Genomic DNA, 18,380 nt, shown 5'->3' on the forward strand with positions numbered 1-18,380 from the left:
TCAAATTTCTGCAGGAGTGATGTCACAGCCTGCTCTGTTCTGAAATCCATTAGCGCAAAAGCAATTTTTTTACGTTGTGTTGTGAAAGCCTGATATGTGAATATGACTAACTATACAACTGTATAGACAGGTGGCAGAAAGTACTGTCTGTCTAGAGTTCTGTTTGGTTGCATATGTGTAAAAGATCCAAGAGGCTATATGCTTGGTGCCGAGAAAGGCCCATAAGAAACCTACACAGGTGGGGTTAAAAACAGTAATTCTCAACTCGAATCCTAATCACTTGTTGCTCATCCGATGCCACGACCTGCTCTTCCGTTGCAGAGACCTTTCTGCAGGTGTCCAAGGTGGTGAATGTGCAGTTACGCTGTGGCGGCGTGCTGCTGGGCGTGCGCCAGCTCAAATGCGAGTCCCAGATGTCACAGCTGCATGCGCTGCTGCAGTCGGCCACGTCGCCGTACGAGATGCTCTGCCTCACGCTCGGCCTGGCCACATTGCATGATGTGGACATGGCGCTGGCCACCAACCTGCGCCGCAACCTTCCTGCGAGAGGCTTCCACCTGCTCGGGCCGCAGCAGCTGGCTGCCCCAGAAAAGAAGCGCAGTGAGTGTGTCCCGTTTTCAGCCAAGGGTGAGGCCAGCTTCAAAGACTCGTAACTCAACCTTGTACCGGCTTTTATTAGAGGAAGTGGAGAGCGAGTTCCTTCTTGAGAGTGTTTGTACTGGTGGCGACGTCAGTATTTGAGAGGGACATGGCTGTTTAAAATAATTAGCATGCTGACGTCCTAGTGAGGCTGGCATGGATGGGCGGATGGGTCACAGGCACGGATGGACAGGTTCGCTTGGAGGCAACTGAGGTAATGTATAAATATAAAATAAAAGAAATTTTGCTTATAAGGTACATCTGGACAAAAGCAAGGGCAGAAACACGTAAGACTGGCTTCGATAAAGAAGCCAAACTGCAGTTCCTGTCGCTGCGCACAAGTCAAACGTGAACATAAGTCGGGACATGCGCATTAACATGTCCGTTAGAAAATAGCGCATGTAAGCAGCCACACGAAGGAGCCACATGCAGAAACAGTTGTCAAGAACAGCGAACAGATTTCTCATTATTCAAGTGGATGTTTTCCTCAAAAATTCGCCTTTGGTTTTCATTCATTATTGATGGAATATCGTTAAGGCTCCCATCCTGAAAAAATTGGAGGGGACACTTAAGCTCTGCCATGAGGCAATCCCATTTCCATTTGCCCCAATTTCCTCACAAGCTTCTGTTCAAAACTAATGGAACTTATTGTTTATTCCCACGTTGCCGAATTCCTTGTCTCTGTAAAATTTTTGCATCTTAACCAACATGGCTTCTTGAAAGGACGTTCATGCGACTCCCAATTAGCTCTCTTTATTAACGACCTAAGCTCCGATCTTGGCCTAAGCATTGCTACTGACACACTCTTCCTTGATTTTGAAAAAGCTTTCGATACAGTACCGCATAATTTAAAAGTCTAGTCCTAAAGCTTTCACGCCTAAACCTTAATGGAATGGCTTTGCAGCTTTTTGAGTAATGCAGAGCAATTTGTCTATGCTAACTTGTCCTCATAGCCTGCTCATATTTCAGATGTTCCCCCAGGCACAGTTCTTGGACCCTTTCTTTTGCTTATCTGCATTAATGGTTGCCCTTCAAATATTTCCTCTGCCATCCAGTTAATTGCTGACGATTGTGTAATTTACCGGCCAATCTCCAACAGTACTAACGTTGACATTCTTCAACAAGGTCTTAAACGAATCAAAACTTGGTAGTACAAACAATGATTAATGTCTCATTATATTACTAAAACATGTTTGATTTTTTGCCATCACAGGCAGTTGCATACTCCTTCTAAATATGTTCTTTTTGGTTCGGAAGTGCCATTCGTTTCTCCTGTAAGTACTTGGGTATTACCGTAATGCAAAACCTAACATGGTCATCTCAGATCATAAACATCACTTATGAGGCTGATCGTACCCTTGGTTTTATACATTAGACTCTGTAATTCGCTACCCCACCTATCAAATTATTAGCATACCTAACATTTGTCCGTCCTAAACTAGAATTCACTTCAGCAATATGGGATCCTCACCAACCTTAGAAGGAATACAAAATCGTGCAATCTGCATTATTTATTCTGATTATTCATAATATACTAGTGTATCTGCTTTAAAATCCAGATCCAACTTATGGAACCTCGAAAAGCGACAAAAAATTTTTCAAAACACCAGCTCATCGCCTCTACAGCTGTATTATTCACCATAGTGCCGTCTATGCCCCCACCACAAGAACTACTGCTTATTCCGTATCTTTTTTCGTCATGCCATCCCAGGACTGGAATGATCTACCACAGTACACCGTGCATCATATCAACGCCATCTATCTTAAGAATGCTATCAAGACCATTGTTGTTTAACTGCCATGCTCGTCCCTCATATAATGCCCCATGCCAGATGCCTTTGAGGTACCAAATAAAAAAAAAATAATAATTAGTATTTGATTTGGTTTTGAAAAACTACTGTTCGCACACGCCTACAATTTTCTGTTACTTATAAATAGAAAGTCGTCTGATTGGCTAGTGCGAACACTTTTTGTATTTTTTTAGTGGTGCATTTATCAGTTTTCGACATTTCCTCGCGCCTCAGACATCAACCTAAGCTAAGCCGTACCTCTTGAAGTGGTCACATGTGCATGCTGTAGCCATGGAAGGTGCTCCTCTGCTTCTAATTCATGGGCCTAATTTTCGTTTCTAATCGAAAATTGGAAAAAGCAAACAACAAACTGTTTTCTCTGCTTTTTTTATTTTTCTCACCTGCTTCTTTTTGAAAGATGAGGAAGTCATCAATACTGACTGCTCTGGGAAGTAATTCCCCCTCCCTCAAAAAACAAAAATGGGGGCGGGAAATCGGGAATGCTGGCTCCTTATCCCTCTGTACATTTTTTCTGCATAACACGTCTTTTACGACGGCTGTTATAAGCAGCACTTGCTCTAGGCTAGGCGTTTTTTTTTCACACCTACTAGAACCAGCTAGGGCACAAAGAGACTGAGCACATGAACATAGGATCAGTGCTTCGTCCTGTTTGCCTCCTTGTTCTTGTACTCAATCTCTCTTTGTGCACTGGTTCCTGTAGGCAGGGCTGTTATGAGCTCGATCTTTATACCTGCAGTAGAATCAAGTGCCTTCTTCTCTGTTGTCCATTAGACCAATTTACACTGCAATGTGCATGGAAGTGGAGCTCCAGACATGTGCATTTTTTGCGCAAACCATGCATGCTTTGCAACCTATCATCATCAGTGGTGAACATGCGTCCCAATGCAGGCGAAGAACTGCTACCAACTCTGCTCCACTTCGCTGCCCACTACGGCCTCCATGAGCTCAGCCTCGCCCTCCTGCAGTGCCCAGGAGCCAGTGCGTGTTGCCAGATACTCAACTGTAAAGGTCACTCGCCTGCTCAGCTCGCGTCCAATGCAGGCCACCACCGCTTAGCTGCAACGATCAACGAGTTTCAGGTGAGTGAAAAGGGATGCTGCACTCAGCCAAAATGCATGCGTTGTTGTCTGAACCCTCTCAAGTTAATGAGTCAGGAATAACTACGTGCTACGTGAATGCTACAGATAGTCAAAAACGTTGGGATTGATGGACGCGCAGCTAAGATGAAAAGAGCTGGTGGTGAGCAAAAGAGTTGAGTCGGGAGCTCTGCAAAGTTTACTGTGAGAGCCAGAGACTAATAGCCACTGCGCACTGCATGCAGGAGCAGTGAAAATCCAGTATAGGGCGCTGCTATAAAGTCCCAACATACATAAAAGCTCATTCTTGCTTAGCACAGCGCAGTTATTTCGAGAATTGTGGTATCAGCATATGTGGCCACGTCAGGCATCTCAGTCGCAATTAGATGTATCAGCCGGCAGCTTTAAAAGTTAGCTTTTACCTATCTGGCTAATGGAACAGCCGACGATGCCACCTTCGCGCATTGTTGTGCCATAGTACAGTGCTAAACATTGCAGAATTGCAGTTTCAAGATTATGCGCACTTTCCCCGTGTCTGAATAACCCTTTAAAGGGACACTGAGGAGAGCACTATTAATATTTTTTTTATAGTAAAATCCGATAGTTCGGCATGTCATGGCTTTGTTGCCACTTGGCCGGCAGCGAAAGATGCATTTATTTCTAAGAAATTTGGATTCGAAGTTGAAAAAGTTTTTCCCGCCGCTCTGATTCAAACTTGGGATTCGTCTATGACGACAGAGGACTAAGAGACGTGAAACATGACGTGCACATGACGTAACGCAGACTCCGTGATTTCTGGCTGCCAGCAGTGCGGCCTAGCAGCAGCCGAAAATAAAGATACCGCCGGCCGCACGTTGAAGGCATCTATCGGCTATTGCGGCCGTCGCTACAGTCGCTTCGCTTACGTTTGCACCGGCGTTTTGCCAGCGTTACGATGGATCTCGTTCTCGAAGTCGTCAACGAAGTTCTCGCAAACAGACACCTTTAGCATACCGTGTACCTTGTTACCGCTAGCGGAATACCGGGAGCCCGCCTAACGCCGGTGAGCAGGCGCTGATTGGTCCCGATGCTTCAGGCGCGCGCGTAGCTGCCGGGCATGTGGCGCCATCTGGCGACGTCAAGGAGATTTGCGCATGCATTGGCTGCGCCTCAGTGATGCATGGTTTCTCGGTTCCTGGTGTTGCTAGAACCATTCGTTCTAGCAACACTGTTTTGTTCTATGATCTCGTCATGCTTGTACTTGCGAGTTTGGCCTGTGGCGGCGATACCTGTATTTTGGTTCTTGCTCTTTTCTACGTTACAAGAGCTTTGTTGTCAGCATGAGTGGCGTTTTTGTAATCAGGAGCTGGTATTCTGTCGATACAAGCCAACTTCAATTTCTCCTCAGTGTCCCTTTAAAAAAACCACGCAGACAAGAGCCATCTCTGCTGTGACGGAAGAAGAGGCACCTGTTCCTCCCCCCGCACGAGTCCAATCCAACCCGGGTAGAGGCAGCCCGCCTCGTATGCATTACGGTAAGCTTTTGCAAATGAAAGTGTGTTTTGATGCTTTAAAATACATATCAGTGTAAGCAGACCCTTTGACCCTTTCAGTGCAAGTCACAAATGGCTCTGATACATTTTCAGTTTACTCCACTGAAAAGCTGTGTAAATGTAAGCCCTAGAATATGTGCAGAACTGGTTCTTTTCTAAAGTTACAATGAATCCGAGATGAAAATGGTGACTTGGCAGACTTTAGTCAGGGTCACCTATTCTAGCTGAAAAAACCCTTTTCCAGCTGAATTTCCAGCTGGAAATCTAAGTAAATTCTTTTGGAGCTACTTCAACTGGAAACTTTACAGCTGCAGCTGACTGGAAGTGTAAATTTTCTGGCTGGAAGAAAGAACATTCCAGCTGGACATGATTTCCAGTTCAGTAATCTAGCTGGGAATAGATGTCATTCCAGCTGGAAAGGCATGGTTTTCAGCTCGAAAAGTATAGATAGCAGTTCAGTAATCCAACTGCAAATGTGTGCTTTTTTTCACATACTAAGGGTAGCTGGGTGCCTCCACCCTCGGTGCCTCCCCCCCTTTTGACTTTGAATACCTGAAAACTTCCGAATCGTCCGAGGCTCCTGAATTTAATTCGAACCCCCCAATTCTATGGACAGGACCTTTTGCCTCCCAAAACTTGTGCCCCGTTTTATTCGGAACTTTTTTTTTTGTGACAAAAATATTGTTGCATGCAACACAGCCCAAGGGAGCAAAGCGTGGCATGGAGGTTGCTGGGACCGTCTGCAACACTATCATGTCCCTATCATAGTCACTGCAATGGTTTGGCCAGTGCGGTTTGATTTTTGACAATGTTTCTACAAAAGCATCTTGCACAACACGAGCTTGAATTATATGTTACGGTGTGAGGAAGTGTGAACTGGGTCACTTCATGCCAAACAGTTGAAGAGAAAATGGCAAAGCTTGTGGGAAGCACTGGGCATTAACGAACCCACCAATGGAGGAAAAAGCGGTGCTCTTTGAGCCATGGACCACGCTTACGAGATAAATCTTTGTCGTGAAAGGCGCAGCCATGTTGGACTGCAAGAAACCTGTACAATAGAGAAGGCTATGAACCTGTCATAGCCTCCTATGAAACTGTGCAGTGCCTAGGTATTGTCCTATGTTATGACATGAAACGGTGGCGGCGTGTTTACACTACTCATGCAGTGGTATCATAACTTCAACGAATCAAAGTGACCGCGCTCATGCCAGAGCAATTGCTGTGACTGCAGTGGTCTCTGTATTCATTCTGACTTTCCCTAACCAAGTTCCTTCTATAGGAGCACATTTTAGAGTGCTAACGTTGGGATGTAGGAGCACAGTCATGTGGCAATTTTTAAAGCTCGTGGGGTTTTTTGAAAGTTTCAAAATGAAACTGCTTTGAAGGGATATTAAAGAAAACAACTGAAGTGGATGTTTCTTAGCATTCTCTGCATCTCTTGCACAGAAAAATTTGCGCTAATGTAAACAGTATGAAATTTCGCTCATTTTAATTTGTTATGCAATAAGTAAATTTGAGCACATTTAAAAAAATATGCAGACTTGGCCAGGATGGCTGCCTACAACCCTGCACCGCTGAAATCTTCGTCCAGCATGTTCTCATTCTTTAAACCACTGCATTTTCATAATAGGGCTCCTACTACAAAACAAAGCCTACGAAGCTGCTCCAAACTGACTTTTCACCTGCTACAAAGCCTGCTGAAAAATGCTCTTGGCCATTCCCACCACTGCGTTCAGCTGCCATGAGTGGTCCAGGCACCCAAAACGCAGCATATAAGATTTTTTTCCCCCCTATTTCGTGAGAACTGTAGGAACCATATGAACACTTCTTAACACTCTGACCGTGTTCAATATGGGCAGTTTTTTAGTAAGCTGAGCCCCAGAACGAAAAGTCTGGATCATGGGCACCGACAGCAGGGAGTGAGGGCAGGGCAGCATGTCTTCTCTTGTACGGTTTTGGACAGATCGACTAAATAATTGGTTTGGTTTGGTTTGGTTTGGTTTATTGGGGTTTAACGTCCCAAAGCAACTGAGGCTATGAGAGACGCCATAGTCAAGGGCTCCGGAAATTTCAACCACCTGGGGTTCTTAAACGTGCACTGACATCGCAGAGCACACGGGCCTCTAGAATTTCACCTTCATCGAAATTCAGCCGCCGCGGCCGGGATCGTACCCGCGTCTTTCGGGTCAGCAGCCGAGCGCCTTAACCACTGAGCCACCGCGGTGCAGACTAAATAATTACAGTTGCCTAAATGTTTGAAGAACAGGACAACCGTAAACTGACGTGGGTACATAGATTTGTCCCCCACCAACAAAGGAGAAGGATGACAACACTTAGAGTTTTAGATCCAGTTTTAAAATGAATGGCCACTGATAAGTGCAGGTTTTTCATCGGTGTAGTCTTTTCTAAGACTTCACACCCTCCCTGAACACTCAAATCATGCCTTGGCCCGAAACATCAACTATGAACTTACCTTTCAAAATAAGCTGTCTGTAACTCCGCCTTTTGCTTTTCTCTTGAGTAGCACCTCACAACACTAGCTTTGCTATCTTTTCCCCCATTCTTGAAGCTCAGCAAAGGCTTGCTCCCAATAGTTTGCATATTTTTCAGTTTCTTATGTTCATTTACTTATTTAGTACCTTAAAAACCACAGGGTCATTCTTTTTCGCACATTCGCTCAACTAGAGAGAAATAAAACTGATATTTGCATATATAGCCTCTCTGCCTGTATATATCTCTTTCCAAGGAGCATGCACAGGGTGGGGCAGGGTAGAGGAACGAATGAAATAGAGAGAGGGTACTGATTTCCCCACCTCCGGCAGATTGGAAACTCGGTGCCTATGGTCTGGATGGCAACACATTCATTGTATAAATGTGCTTTGGTTCTTTTGCACAGAGAATGTGACCGTGGGCGGCCATTATGTGAGCCCCGGTGCAGCCCGCTCTGCACCTGTGTGCAACCCTTCATACGGGCTGGCACCACCGCTGCCGCCCCTCGCAGCACCAGAGCCGCCTGCCGATGACCAGGAGGCTGAGTACCTGAGCATGCTTCCCCAGGTGGACGTCACACCAAAAGGTGCAGCACTGGCGCTTGCCCTCCACCATCTGACTGCAACTGTGTGTTTGAACGAGGGGCTGCAATGCGTTTCTCTGTTTGCAGACACTTTTCTAGCATGCCAAGTTATTAGTTTAGAACTTGAATTTTCTTGTTGATATTTTTGCCTACTTTGCTTTAATGTGAGAACACTGAAGGGTACTGGTGCCCACAGCAGTTGTAGGAACAAGGAAAAAAAAAGCTTAATTCATCTACACACTGAAAGGTGTGCTCTGCACTTCCCTTTTCAACCTGTGCTGTATATCTCTCAATGTCAGGTCATGCTGCCAGGCAGCAAGGCAGTTCATCTTTTGTGTAGTTTCCTTGTTTTGAAAACTGCTGTTGGTACCTGCATGTGTGCTAGACAGGCTGTTTAGCACTAGTTGGAAAATTAAGAAGGTAATTTTGTGGAAGTCAGTAAGTTACCGCATTCAGAATTTCAGTTTCACTCTTCAAATCTTTTACGCAGCACATGCCTTCAGATTATTTTTGTATGATAAAAAGTTCTGCTAGAAAACACTTTCTTACTCGAACATGCAAGCCAAAATGATGTTTATCTTTTTTTCATCATGGTCACCAGAAAGAAGCTCAGCAACAAGTCAGGGTGATCAGGCGGAAGAAAAAAAGGAAGTGAATTCCACAAGTGAACAAAATAATATAGGTATGTCTTATTTTGTTTGTTTGTTTTTTTTTTGCAAGTGCACGTTGCTAGCACTGCTTCACAGTGCAGTGGATCCCATGTAGTTGCACATGGTACTTAGCCTGCCTAAGTGAAGACAAGTGTCAGCCCACAAGAAGCAGCTTATCATTATAAATACATTCTTGCGTGTTTTTAATTAAAGATCTCATGAGCACTGCATTCGTTCACACCTTGGTCTTGCTATGCTCAGGCTCCACATGTTCACTGATTCCTGCAAACCAATATTTCTTCAACACTTTGCTGTGCGGAGGAGAATGTTCTGTTATATCACAGCACCACGTCATAATGTGGCGCTATGTTTCCTTCACAGTGATCTTACTTTAAAGGAGTTTGGTGGGTCTGTGACAGGACAAATTCAGTAACGTATATTATGAATGATATACCGTATTTACTCATGTAATGTGCGGACTTTTTTCTTTAAATTAAGGCTCAACGGAGGGTGCGCAGATTACACGGAGATTTTGTGAACACATCCTAAAAACTATACACTGCCTATAATGCGCAATACATACTATATATTACCGCCTATACGTCGACCCCCCCCGGTTGGCACTCTACGCTGGCCAAAAAAAAGCTTGCTGAAAATATAAGACTCATACACCCTCCCGCCCCGACCCATATTATGTAGTACCTCGTGAGGTGGCATATGATGCGCGTACACACAATAAACACGCAAAGATACAATCGCAAAGCCAGCAGTGGAAAGCAAATGGAGATAAAAGGCGATACACCGGCACCCTCGCATATGGCCGTGCTGACTAGCGGCAGACCGAGCAGCAATGGTTCCGTAGTTTCGGATTCCGGCGGGCGCCGGAGATTACCGGAAGTTTGTTTGCTCTCGTAACTTTTTGTCTGGGAATGCGACCGCCAGTGCAAGCAATCTGGGTAAACTGCGCACAATTCGTCCTTTCGCCACTCACACATTTTGCTGCCGCACACAGCAATGCGGCTGTGCTGACGCTCCAAAGCCTACCTTGTGCACACATACAAGCACCTGCAAGCCTGCCTTGCACGTCTGGCGCAGCAGGGAGCGAAATGTGCGACTAAAAGTTGTTTTTTATATTCAGGTAATAAATAGGAGTGCACAAATTACATGAGTAAATATGTGGTAGAGAGAGGGTGTGGTAGATGGTCCTTGGCGATCACAAAATGAACAAGTAAATATGATAATTGCCTCCTGCTATGATTCATTTAGCACTGCAGAACTTAATTTGAAAGTTTGATGCAGCAGAGTCTGTCTAGGAATTTTTATGGGAACTTTAATCCTGGAAGCAACTGAGGAAGGAGTGGCTCAAGCTCAAAATGTGACATGTGTTTGTCTTCATCTAGGTGCACCAGATATGATTTTCTCTAACACACAAGAGGACCTGGTTCGCATCATAGAAATGTACAAGAAAGGCATGCCTTTCTCACAAATTGAAAAGCTGTTTGACAACTGGAAAAAGAACAATGAAAGTACCAAGGGCACTGAAGATGTAAGTGTGCTGACCCATATCTTTTTTCCCAACAGTGCAAACATCAGTTTTTACACAAAATTCATAAAAACAAACTTGGTTACTGGCACTAAAATGCTTACCATAAATGTGGTTTTAAACTTTTGGTATATATCTATAGCAATTCCAGTCAAAGGTACAGCTATGGGCAAGTTTCATCAGGCCTTATTGTACATGTATGTATATTATCAGACCAGAATGAAACGCAGCCCATGAACAAAGCACAATATTTTGCCTTACTACTTTCAGCTAGAGTGTGTAACTAGTGATTCATGTTTGTGTGTAATGGAGCCAGTGGACTATGTATTGATACACTGATTACAAAGGAATGTCTCACTGCACAGTGGAAAAATATGGCATATACGTATTTGTATTTCTCACAGTCATGTACTTCATTATTCAACCACACGTCCTAGAAGGCCTTTTGGTCTCTTGCTACATTCCATTTGGGATCAGTCTTTTGGGGGCAACAATTACATATAATAAAAGATCTTTGTAAGCAAAGTTCATTTTCAAGGGATGTTTGTGGTTTCACCACCCTCCAACTCATTGCTCCATCTGTGCACCCCATAGATGTGTGCCTGAAGCTTGGTATTGTATTATGCACATATTCTTTGAGTAGCTCCTTTGTACAGCCTCCTTGCAGGATCATTATTGGCCACTGAGGATGGATAAAGCTAACAAAGAAGTGCTACACGTGCCGGTCACTGCAGGAAATGAGAGTGCATGACCACAGATCCTGAGTAAAAACTTTTCATGAAATGTTGAGGAGAAAGGAAGAACTAATTACAGTAAAACGTTCAACTTATCAAACCTAAGACTATAGCTGCATTCCTAGACCTTTAACCTATCTTGCCGAACCACGTTTCAATAAGAACAGAGCATTGCAAAGAAATCTGTGCAGTATAATTGTGTCAGTTCTGTTGTAACTGCTCGCACAAAAGTGTAACGTGTAGAAGCAAAACTGTGGACATTTCTGGAGAGGGCATTTAATCTACCACCTGTTTTTTTCACTGCTTTTGTTTTCAGCTATTTATTCTTTCAGTTTTTATTTTGTGTCATCATGCTTTTCTGAGGCAGCATTATAAGTAGGTGTCGGACTTTTCAGTTTTTATTTTTTAAAATGGAGTGGGCTTTTTTTGGCGTTTATTTTAGAACACAATTTAAATTTTTTTGTGAGGGAAGGGTGGTGAATATTGTTTCCTAGAAATGAATTACCAGTATTTCTTTGTAATATATGTAGCACCACTGTGTGGTAAAAATTCACGTATAGTTTATCTTCCTTATTTGTTGGCAAGAGCAACTGATGTACTGATATGTGATGTACCAGTAAGTAAACAATGGTTTCAATATGGAATGCTATCACTGTGGGCAAAACTAACTGTGTAGAAATTTAGGGATTGGGCTGTGAGAAAAAAAATGTAAATAGAGGATTATGTCTAAACGCTAGGTTGTGCAAAAACAAAAATAAAAAACAAGCGAAACAAAAGCAATCTTCAGAAGAGCAAGTTGCTGGGCTAGTTGGTACTGTTGCATCGTGGTGGAGCAGTGCAAAGGATGGGACACAAGAAACAGCGCCTGTGTACGTCCTTCGAAGGACATACACAGGCGCTGTTTCTTGTGTCCCGTCCTTTGCACTGCTCCACCACGATGCAAAAGCAATCTTCTCTTTCAAGTCGCCTTCATGTCAGAATCACTTTATTTGGTTGTAATAAATGTGAGTGTATTCCTTGCTTGCAACATACTGCTTACTCCTTCACTCACAAAACGAACTGTGAAAGCAGCAAACACTTCACAAAAACAAAGCTTCAGATTGTAAAGAAAGTGATCACAGCAGAAATCCAGAAATAGCTAGAAGGCCTCAGATCATGTAGTCCGCATAATGACGGCAGCAACTGAAGTGCCGCTGAACTATTGTGGAAGCTACGACATGACATATTTAAGAAATGCTCGTGCATGCTTTCGCTTTTACGGCCATATATGTTATGGTTAAAAACGTTGTCGGTGTCCCACATGCCATGCAAAAACCTCCTTAACCAAGTAATGGCTCTAATAAGGTGATGATATTCTGTAAGCAGAAGGCACTATACTACGAGGTGAAGCTTGACGAGGCAATGGAGCCTCTCGGTCTGCACCTGGCATTTGTCTTAGATGAATACCTAAAAACATATAACTGCGCTACCTAATCCAATGACCCCATTGTCTCACTGCACTCCTGACTTCGACACTTTGCTAATTCTTTTTGTGACCAATAGTAGCTCATACTCAATAGCCAGCAAGCTGTGGCATATATCTCAAAGGAACTGACCTTTTTCAGTTAAAACCGAATTTAAAAAAATGAATTCAGCATATTTTTATTGGCATTTTTCAGTTCAAACTGAAAGTTCCAACATCTAACTATAAGTGAGATTGGAGGATAAAACTATGTAGATAACCACTTCAAGTGAACGTTAGTGTTTTTGGGTTATACTCTGATGCAAGCAGTAAGTATGTGTCACCAGTTCTGAACATGGTCTTACTAAGGACAGTTTTGATAGCTGAGGACACTCAAAAACTATCAGACAAATCAGACACTCTAACGTGAACCACATGCAGTTTGCTACTCTGAGTTGAGGCCAGCCTTGACCAAAGTAATGCCCAAATATCATAATCTTAACTGCTTCTAAGCCTATGACACAATGTGATGCTATACCTCTGGCTGAATGGGCACATATATAATCTCTTTAAATTAATGCTAGTGAGTTCGTTGAAAGCTCGCAAGTGCTCTATGTCATCAAAACTGAGAGTTGTTTGTTTTGGCATACGTAGTTTCTAAAAAAATTCTGCGAGTACTGATTGTTGCATTGCCATTTTGTGTTTCTACTTTGTTTCCCCAGAGTCATCTCCAGGCCTTGCGTGAGCTTTACAAGCAAAAGCAACGTGCGGCGCAGACAGGGAAACAGTCATTCAGCCTCAGCGACCTGAGGCAAATCATAACGGGTAAAGGGAACAGACGTGGAAGCCGAGGCCGTGACATTCAGCACACCACACTTCCTAACATGGTGAGCCCTACACAGCATTCCTCAAGTTTTGAAGCTGCAAAACTAACTTGATTCAGTGAACGAGTTATCATTTCATAAGTTGAGATTCTGCATATCTCTATCTTTTTCCTCTGTGGTCTTCATATATGAAGCATATATTGTTGGCCCTGCCCCAGTTTTCACAGCTTTCATTTTTTTTTTTTTTATCCTAAATTCACCAACCACTCTGACAAGGTTCATGACAACATTGAGAAAGATGACAAGATTGGCTGCCATGCATTTTGCCTTAGTGCACCTGCTGTGCAGCATTCTTCCTGGTTCGCATGTTGTGATAAGTTCCTTTTCAGAAACAAACACAAGAATTATCAGATGGTTTATATAGGTGCATGGAAAAAGTTAACTAAGATTTTCAGTGTAATTCCCTTAGTTTCAACTTCCAATTTCAGTGTGTGTCCACTTAATACTACAACTAGTAGCATCCTCTGCAACTGTGGTGGCATAACGTAACTTGTGGTGAAACATGAAAGAAGCCAACAGCCACAGAAACCAAGGGGCACAGGGGATTTTTTTTAATTTATTTATTTATTTTGTGGTGTTGATCAATTTAGAATATTACTGAATATGTTATCGCTTAAAGATAATTGGTTAGAAAAGCAGAAGAAAAAACAGCCACATGCCGCCGGTGGGATCCGAACCCACGACCTCCGAAAACAGTTTTATTTGGCTTTTCTCCTGTGTGCTCCAAGTAGACATTCTAATGTGCATGCCCAGCATAGATATCTTGTATCCCACCAAGTTTAATTTTTCTCTTTGAGGTAGTGAATCACAGTCCTGAATGAAATATTAAAGAACATCCTTTCTATAATATGGTTTTATTGAGGAGCATGTGAATTTTGGAAGGCTCGTAGCTCTTGGTCTGATGTGAGGACCCTGAAACAAATTACATCACACATGGTCGCTATATATAATCTGCAGCAATGAAGCATTTTATTAGACTGAGTGCATTAGAAATGCTTTTAATCACAGTTTAAAAATTGCATCCTCTCTCTGACATGGCTGTTAGTCCTTTGGACAGCTCTGAATATCGGTCGATGCATTTGTATTGTCACTGTTGCACTTCAAGCAATTTAATACCATCAAAACTCATGTGCTTACACATCTCGTAGAGGTTAAATTGATGCACATGTCATATGCATGTAGCTTTACTTGAATACAAATTGTGTCATCATTCAGCATGTCCTCACGCTCTTGTCACTTTTTGTGCACTCAATTCAAGCCAACAATTCAAGGCTATTGCTAGTAGTACTAAGTAAGTTTGTGGACTATAATGGGGCACGAAATTATGTTTTCAATGCACTGCTACCATTTTGTGCCAGGAGGAAGTACTAAATAGTCCTGGCTCTAAAACTGCTGTCATTACTCAGTAATGGCAGTAGTGTTATTTTTCACAGTACTTCTCATTAGGACGATGAAAAATTACCCAAATTGCAGACCTAGAAGGTGTGAGTCATGGGCTGTACAAACTATCAGAGCTCCAATAGTCTAGGGTTACTAGGAAGCAACATATTTGCTATGCCTTTAACAGTGATCACTGCTGCTTTCTTGAGCAGCTTCTCAGCAAGCACCACATGAAGTTTAGAAAACTTGCTTTTGAAAAGTCAACAAATTGCAATGACTAGAGCGCAGACATAACAGTTTGAAAGTTTGAAAGGAGATATATTTTGTATGTGGGCACAGGAAGATGTTGCTAACTTTCGTGATGTTCAAAAGGCTGTATGTGCCATGACTGGCCCACACTACGTGCTTCTAACTAATGTGTATAATTTTGCACGTTGCTCTTGCTGTTTCATAGCTCCATTCTTGTTGCTATTAGGTTTCTTGTTTGCAACAGGTAATGGAAGTCGCAAGAGGTGCCGTAGTCATGTGTCTCTTATTTCTTCTGCATTGTTTACTAGATATTAGCTCAGTAATCAAGAAAGGGGAGCTCATTAGGTCCAATGTGTGACAAATATGAATTATCTTGCTACATATCTCTAGAGCATGGCAATTAAATATTTTGCTGTTTATTATAAGCAGTCTTGCTTTGGTTGTGAAGAGCATTAAGAGCGACATTAGGTCAAGAGGCACCCTAGCAAATGCAGGTGGTGATCACACGAGTTCACAGACCTCTGATGTGCTCAGTAGCTGCCAGCACCCCAGGCAAGCTGGTGGCTTATCTGGAATTGTGGCAACCTCCTTATATGTGCATTCGCTTTTATACAACCTTTCTGGGCACAGAAAGGCTTCACTTAAGCTGTGTATGTTGTTTTTCTTAACTGTTTCAGCAGATACATCTGTAGCAAGACAGACAATTTTTTACAAGTGTTCCTAAGTATTAGCATTTTTATGGCGCGCTTAAGTTGTGACCCTTATGGCAACACTTGTCGTAGGTAAGACAGCCTTTCAAAACTGGAAGCCTCAGAAGCAGTTTACTGCATAAGGTTGCTGCTGGTATCAGTGTTGCTTTTTTTTCCAACTTTAGATGCTTATTACAAAAGTTCAATCTGGCATCCAAAATATGACATTCTCTCATTCTCTTTCTCATGTTCAACACTTCATTTCTTCCAGAAACAAGAAGACTCCACTGAGGGCTGTCGACGTGTCAGCACACTTAGTGCCGTCTCAACATCCAGCAGTGGAAGTAAGATCACTACTGTGATTTTTAGTGATCATCAAGCATCTTAATGCAAGCTGTTTCTTCAGTTCTCTTGCTCATTAGCTTTGGTTGCACCCTGTTTCATATTTTACTATAATCATTTTAATTCGAGACCGGCTTTAGAGGGAGCAACCTGCTCATCAGCAGCTGTGCCAGTGCCAAGGATTTGTTTTACTTGTTGTAGTTGCTCCTTAGTTCGCTTAGCTGCCACTGCAGCCTGTGGCCCTTCAACCTTCCTCTACACCACCATGATGCTGTCTGCTAACATCCCCTTTGCGCCTTTTTACCAGTGTTTGGTTGGCTGTGGCAGGCTATCAACACTGTGTACTGCACGTGGTAAACCTCTGAATTTGTTACCGAGCTTGCAATTTTATCATGAAACATAGTGAAACAATCACACACAATTTTTTACTGCTGTGTGCCACTCTGAAATTCTAGCATCTACTCAGCCATGGGAATTTTTTTTCACGGCTTTCCTGTGAATGTTGTATGAAACCAGTGGTTCATTAAGATCTTTCAGCAAGAAGAAAGCATGCTTATGAACAAGTACAAATAGTTACGAGGCATCAGAAAAATGCACTCAGAATGCTACTACTTGCTCAGATTGAGCCACCACGGTGGCTCAGTGGTTATGGTGCTTGGCTGCTGACCTGAAAGATGCGGGTTCGATCCTGGCCGTGGTGGTCGCATTTCAATGGAGGTGAAATGCTGGAGGCCTGTGTACTGTGCGATGTTAGTGCACATTAAAGAATGCCAGGTGGTCAAAATTATCCGGGGCCCTCCACTATGGTGTCCTTCATAACCCAAGTCGCTTTGGGACATTAATCCCTATAAACTTATAAACTTGTTCAGATTGAACAATGCTTAGCTCAGGTGTTGCCTGTGGTTTTTGCTGGTAGCTCATAAGGCTATACAGAACCAGGAGAATTTCGTGGATTGAGGGTGCTTAGAGTAAAGTCTGAAGCCTCAATTTCAAAGAAGGTGACTGCAAGTATCAAGCTTTGGAGATTGAAGGTATTCACCGTGCCATGTCAGATTTTTATGATTTCCAGCATATATCTGATGTAAAATGCCCTAAGTCTTGAAGGCAAAACCTGTATGCCTGTATTAAACCGGTTTTCATCAACAGCTTCTTCTGCACGGATTTTATTTTTTTAGATACTACTAACTTGCCGGCTGAAACAGATCACCGAAGAATCTGGCAAAGTTTTGCAAGTGTGCATGCATCCAACTGTGTTCATTTGAGTTCACATATTGCCAGTGGCGTAAATCTAAGGTGGGGGGGGGACAGGGGTGTCTTGCCCTCCTCTCTTCGCTTAGAGTAGGGAGGACACAGCTTGCGAGCATCCCCTCTGAGATTCGTCCCGGGACTACTCGGTCAGGATGGAATGATACGAGCACCACACGCATCACGGGGAAGCTGCGGGAGTGAGGAGGCCTCTTCTCTTCTACAGAATGGTGCAGCAGAATCAGATGTTCAAAAAACAGTGCTGTCATAATTACAATCTGTCAACAGTCAAACAACATGCCATGGTTACATGTAATTGTGCTTAATTTAACTCCAAGCCTCTGCTTTTCTGGCATCGAGTAAATCTGTGATTGAGATAGAGATGTATAAGGGTAGTCCTGCGTGTTCGAGGGTTGGCACTGCGCAAACCCTCAACGCTTTCTTCGTGGTCGTTCTCTTGTTTGGACCTGGTGAAAGCCATTATTTTAAAAGATGAAATAAGTAAAACACATTGAGCAATGTCTACCGCCGTCACTTTTAGTTACTTAAAACTGCTGGCCCGATTATCGCTTCTTCCATCACTTCGTGCCCACGCCTCCTATGAACCAAAAATAAAGGAATATGGAGGCTGTGATATAGAGTGAGAAACCGATGCTGGTTAAATCTTATAGAAATGACACAACCGCTGAACTGTAGTATACTTAAATGGCACAACACAGGCTTTTGATTTGAGGAAAGCTACTAAACATAACATTTTACTCGGCGCTAGAGGCCTGCGCGAGCCGGTAGCTAGACTGAGTTTGGCCCTACTCGCTTGTACTTTGATCCGTACTCTGTACCAGACTGCTGCCCGCTATCAATTTCTAATAACTGCCCAGCCCAGCCTGGTGCTCATTTGGTCCCAGCCCAGCCTGGTGCTCATTTGGGGCTGGAGAGCCATGTAATCCCCTGAAATTTGCGGGGATTTACGCCACTGCATATCGGCACCAAGCACCAAAGCACCACTCATTCTAGACCTACGCATGGAATACAGAAGAGTATCAAAGAGATTTTTAAATGCATGAAAAAACAGGAATGAGACATTTGGGCCAA

The 18,380-nt window shown here is 43.2% G+C and overlaps 1 protein-coding gene across 8 annotated transcripts in view; it reads left to right on the forward strand.

The window, feature by feature from the left end:
- The window catches only part of stumps (DBB domain-containing protein stumps), a 98,652-nt gene that overhangs the window by 69,522 nt on the left and 10,750 nt on the right, over window positions 1–18,380 (forward strand). For 5 of the 8 annotated variants that reach the window (XM_089581596.1, XM_089581599.1, XM_089581601.1 and 2 more), the window contains 8 exons: window positions 322–600; window positions 3,339–3,529; window positions 4,914–5,040; window positions 7,955–8,134; window positions 8,733–8,813; window positions 10,182–10,327; window positions 13,222–13,386; window positions 15,973–16,045. In XM_089581596.1, the coding sequence (XP_089437722.1) occupies window positions 322–600; window positions 3,339–3,529; window positions 4,914–5,040; window positions 7,955–8,134; window positions 8,733–8,813; window positions 10,182–10,327; window positions 13,222–13,386; window positions 15,973–16,045 (1,242 nt within the window). The remainder of the gene's footprint in view (window positions 1–321; window positions 601–3,338; window positions 3,530–4,913; window positions 5,041–7,954; window positions 8,135–8,732; window positions 8,814–10,181; window positions 10,328–13,221; window positions 13,387–15,972; window positions 16,046–18,380) is intronic. The other 3 variants (XM_089581597.1, XM_089581600.1, XM_089581595.1) reach the window with 1 other exon arrangement.

Source organism: Amblyomma mixtum, chromosome 3, assembly GCF_055824585.1.
Source record: "Amblyomma mixtum isolate Tamu chromosome 3, ASM5582458v1, whole genome shotgun sequence".
NCBI classification, from domain to species: Eukaryota; Metazoa; Arthropoda; class Arachnida; order Ixodida; family Ixodidae; genus Amblyomma; species Amblyomma mixtum.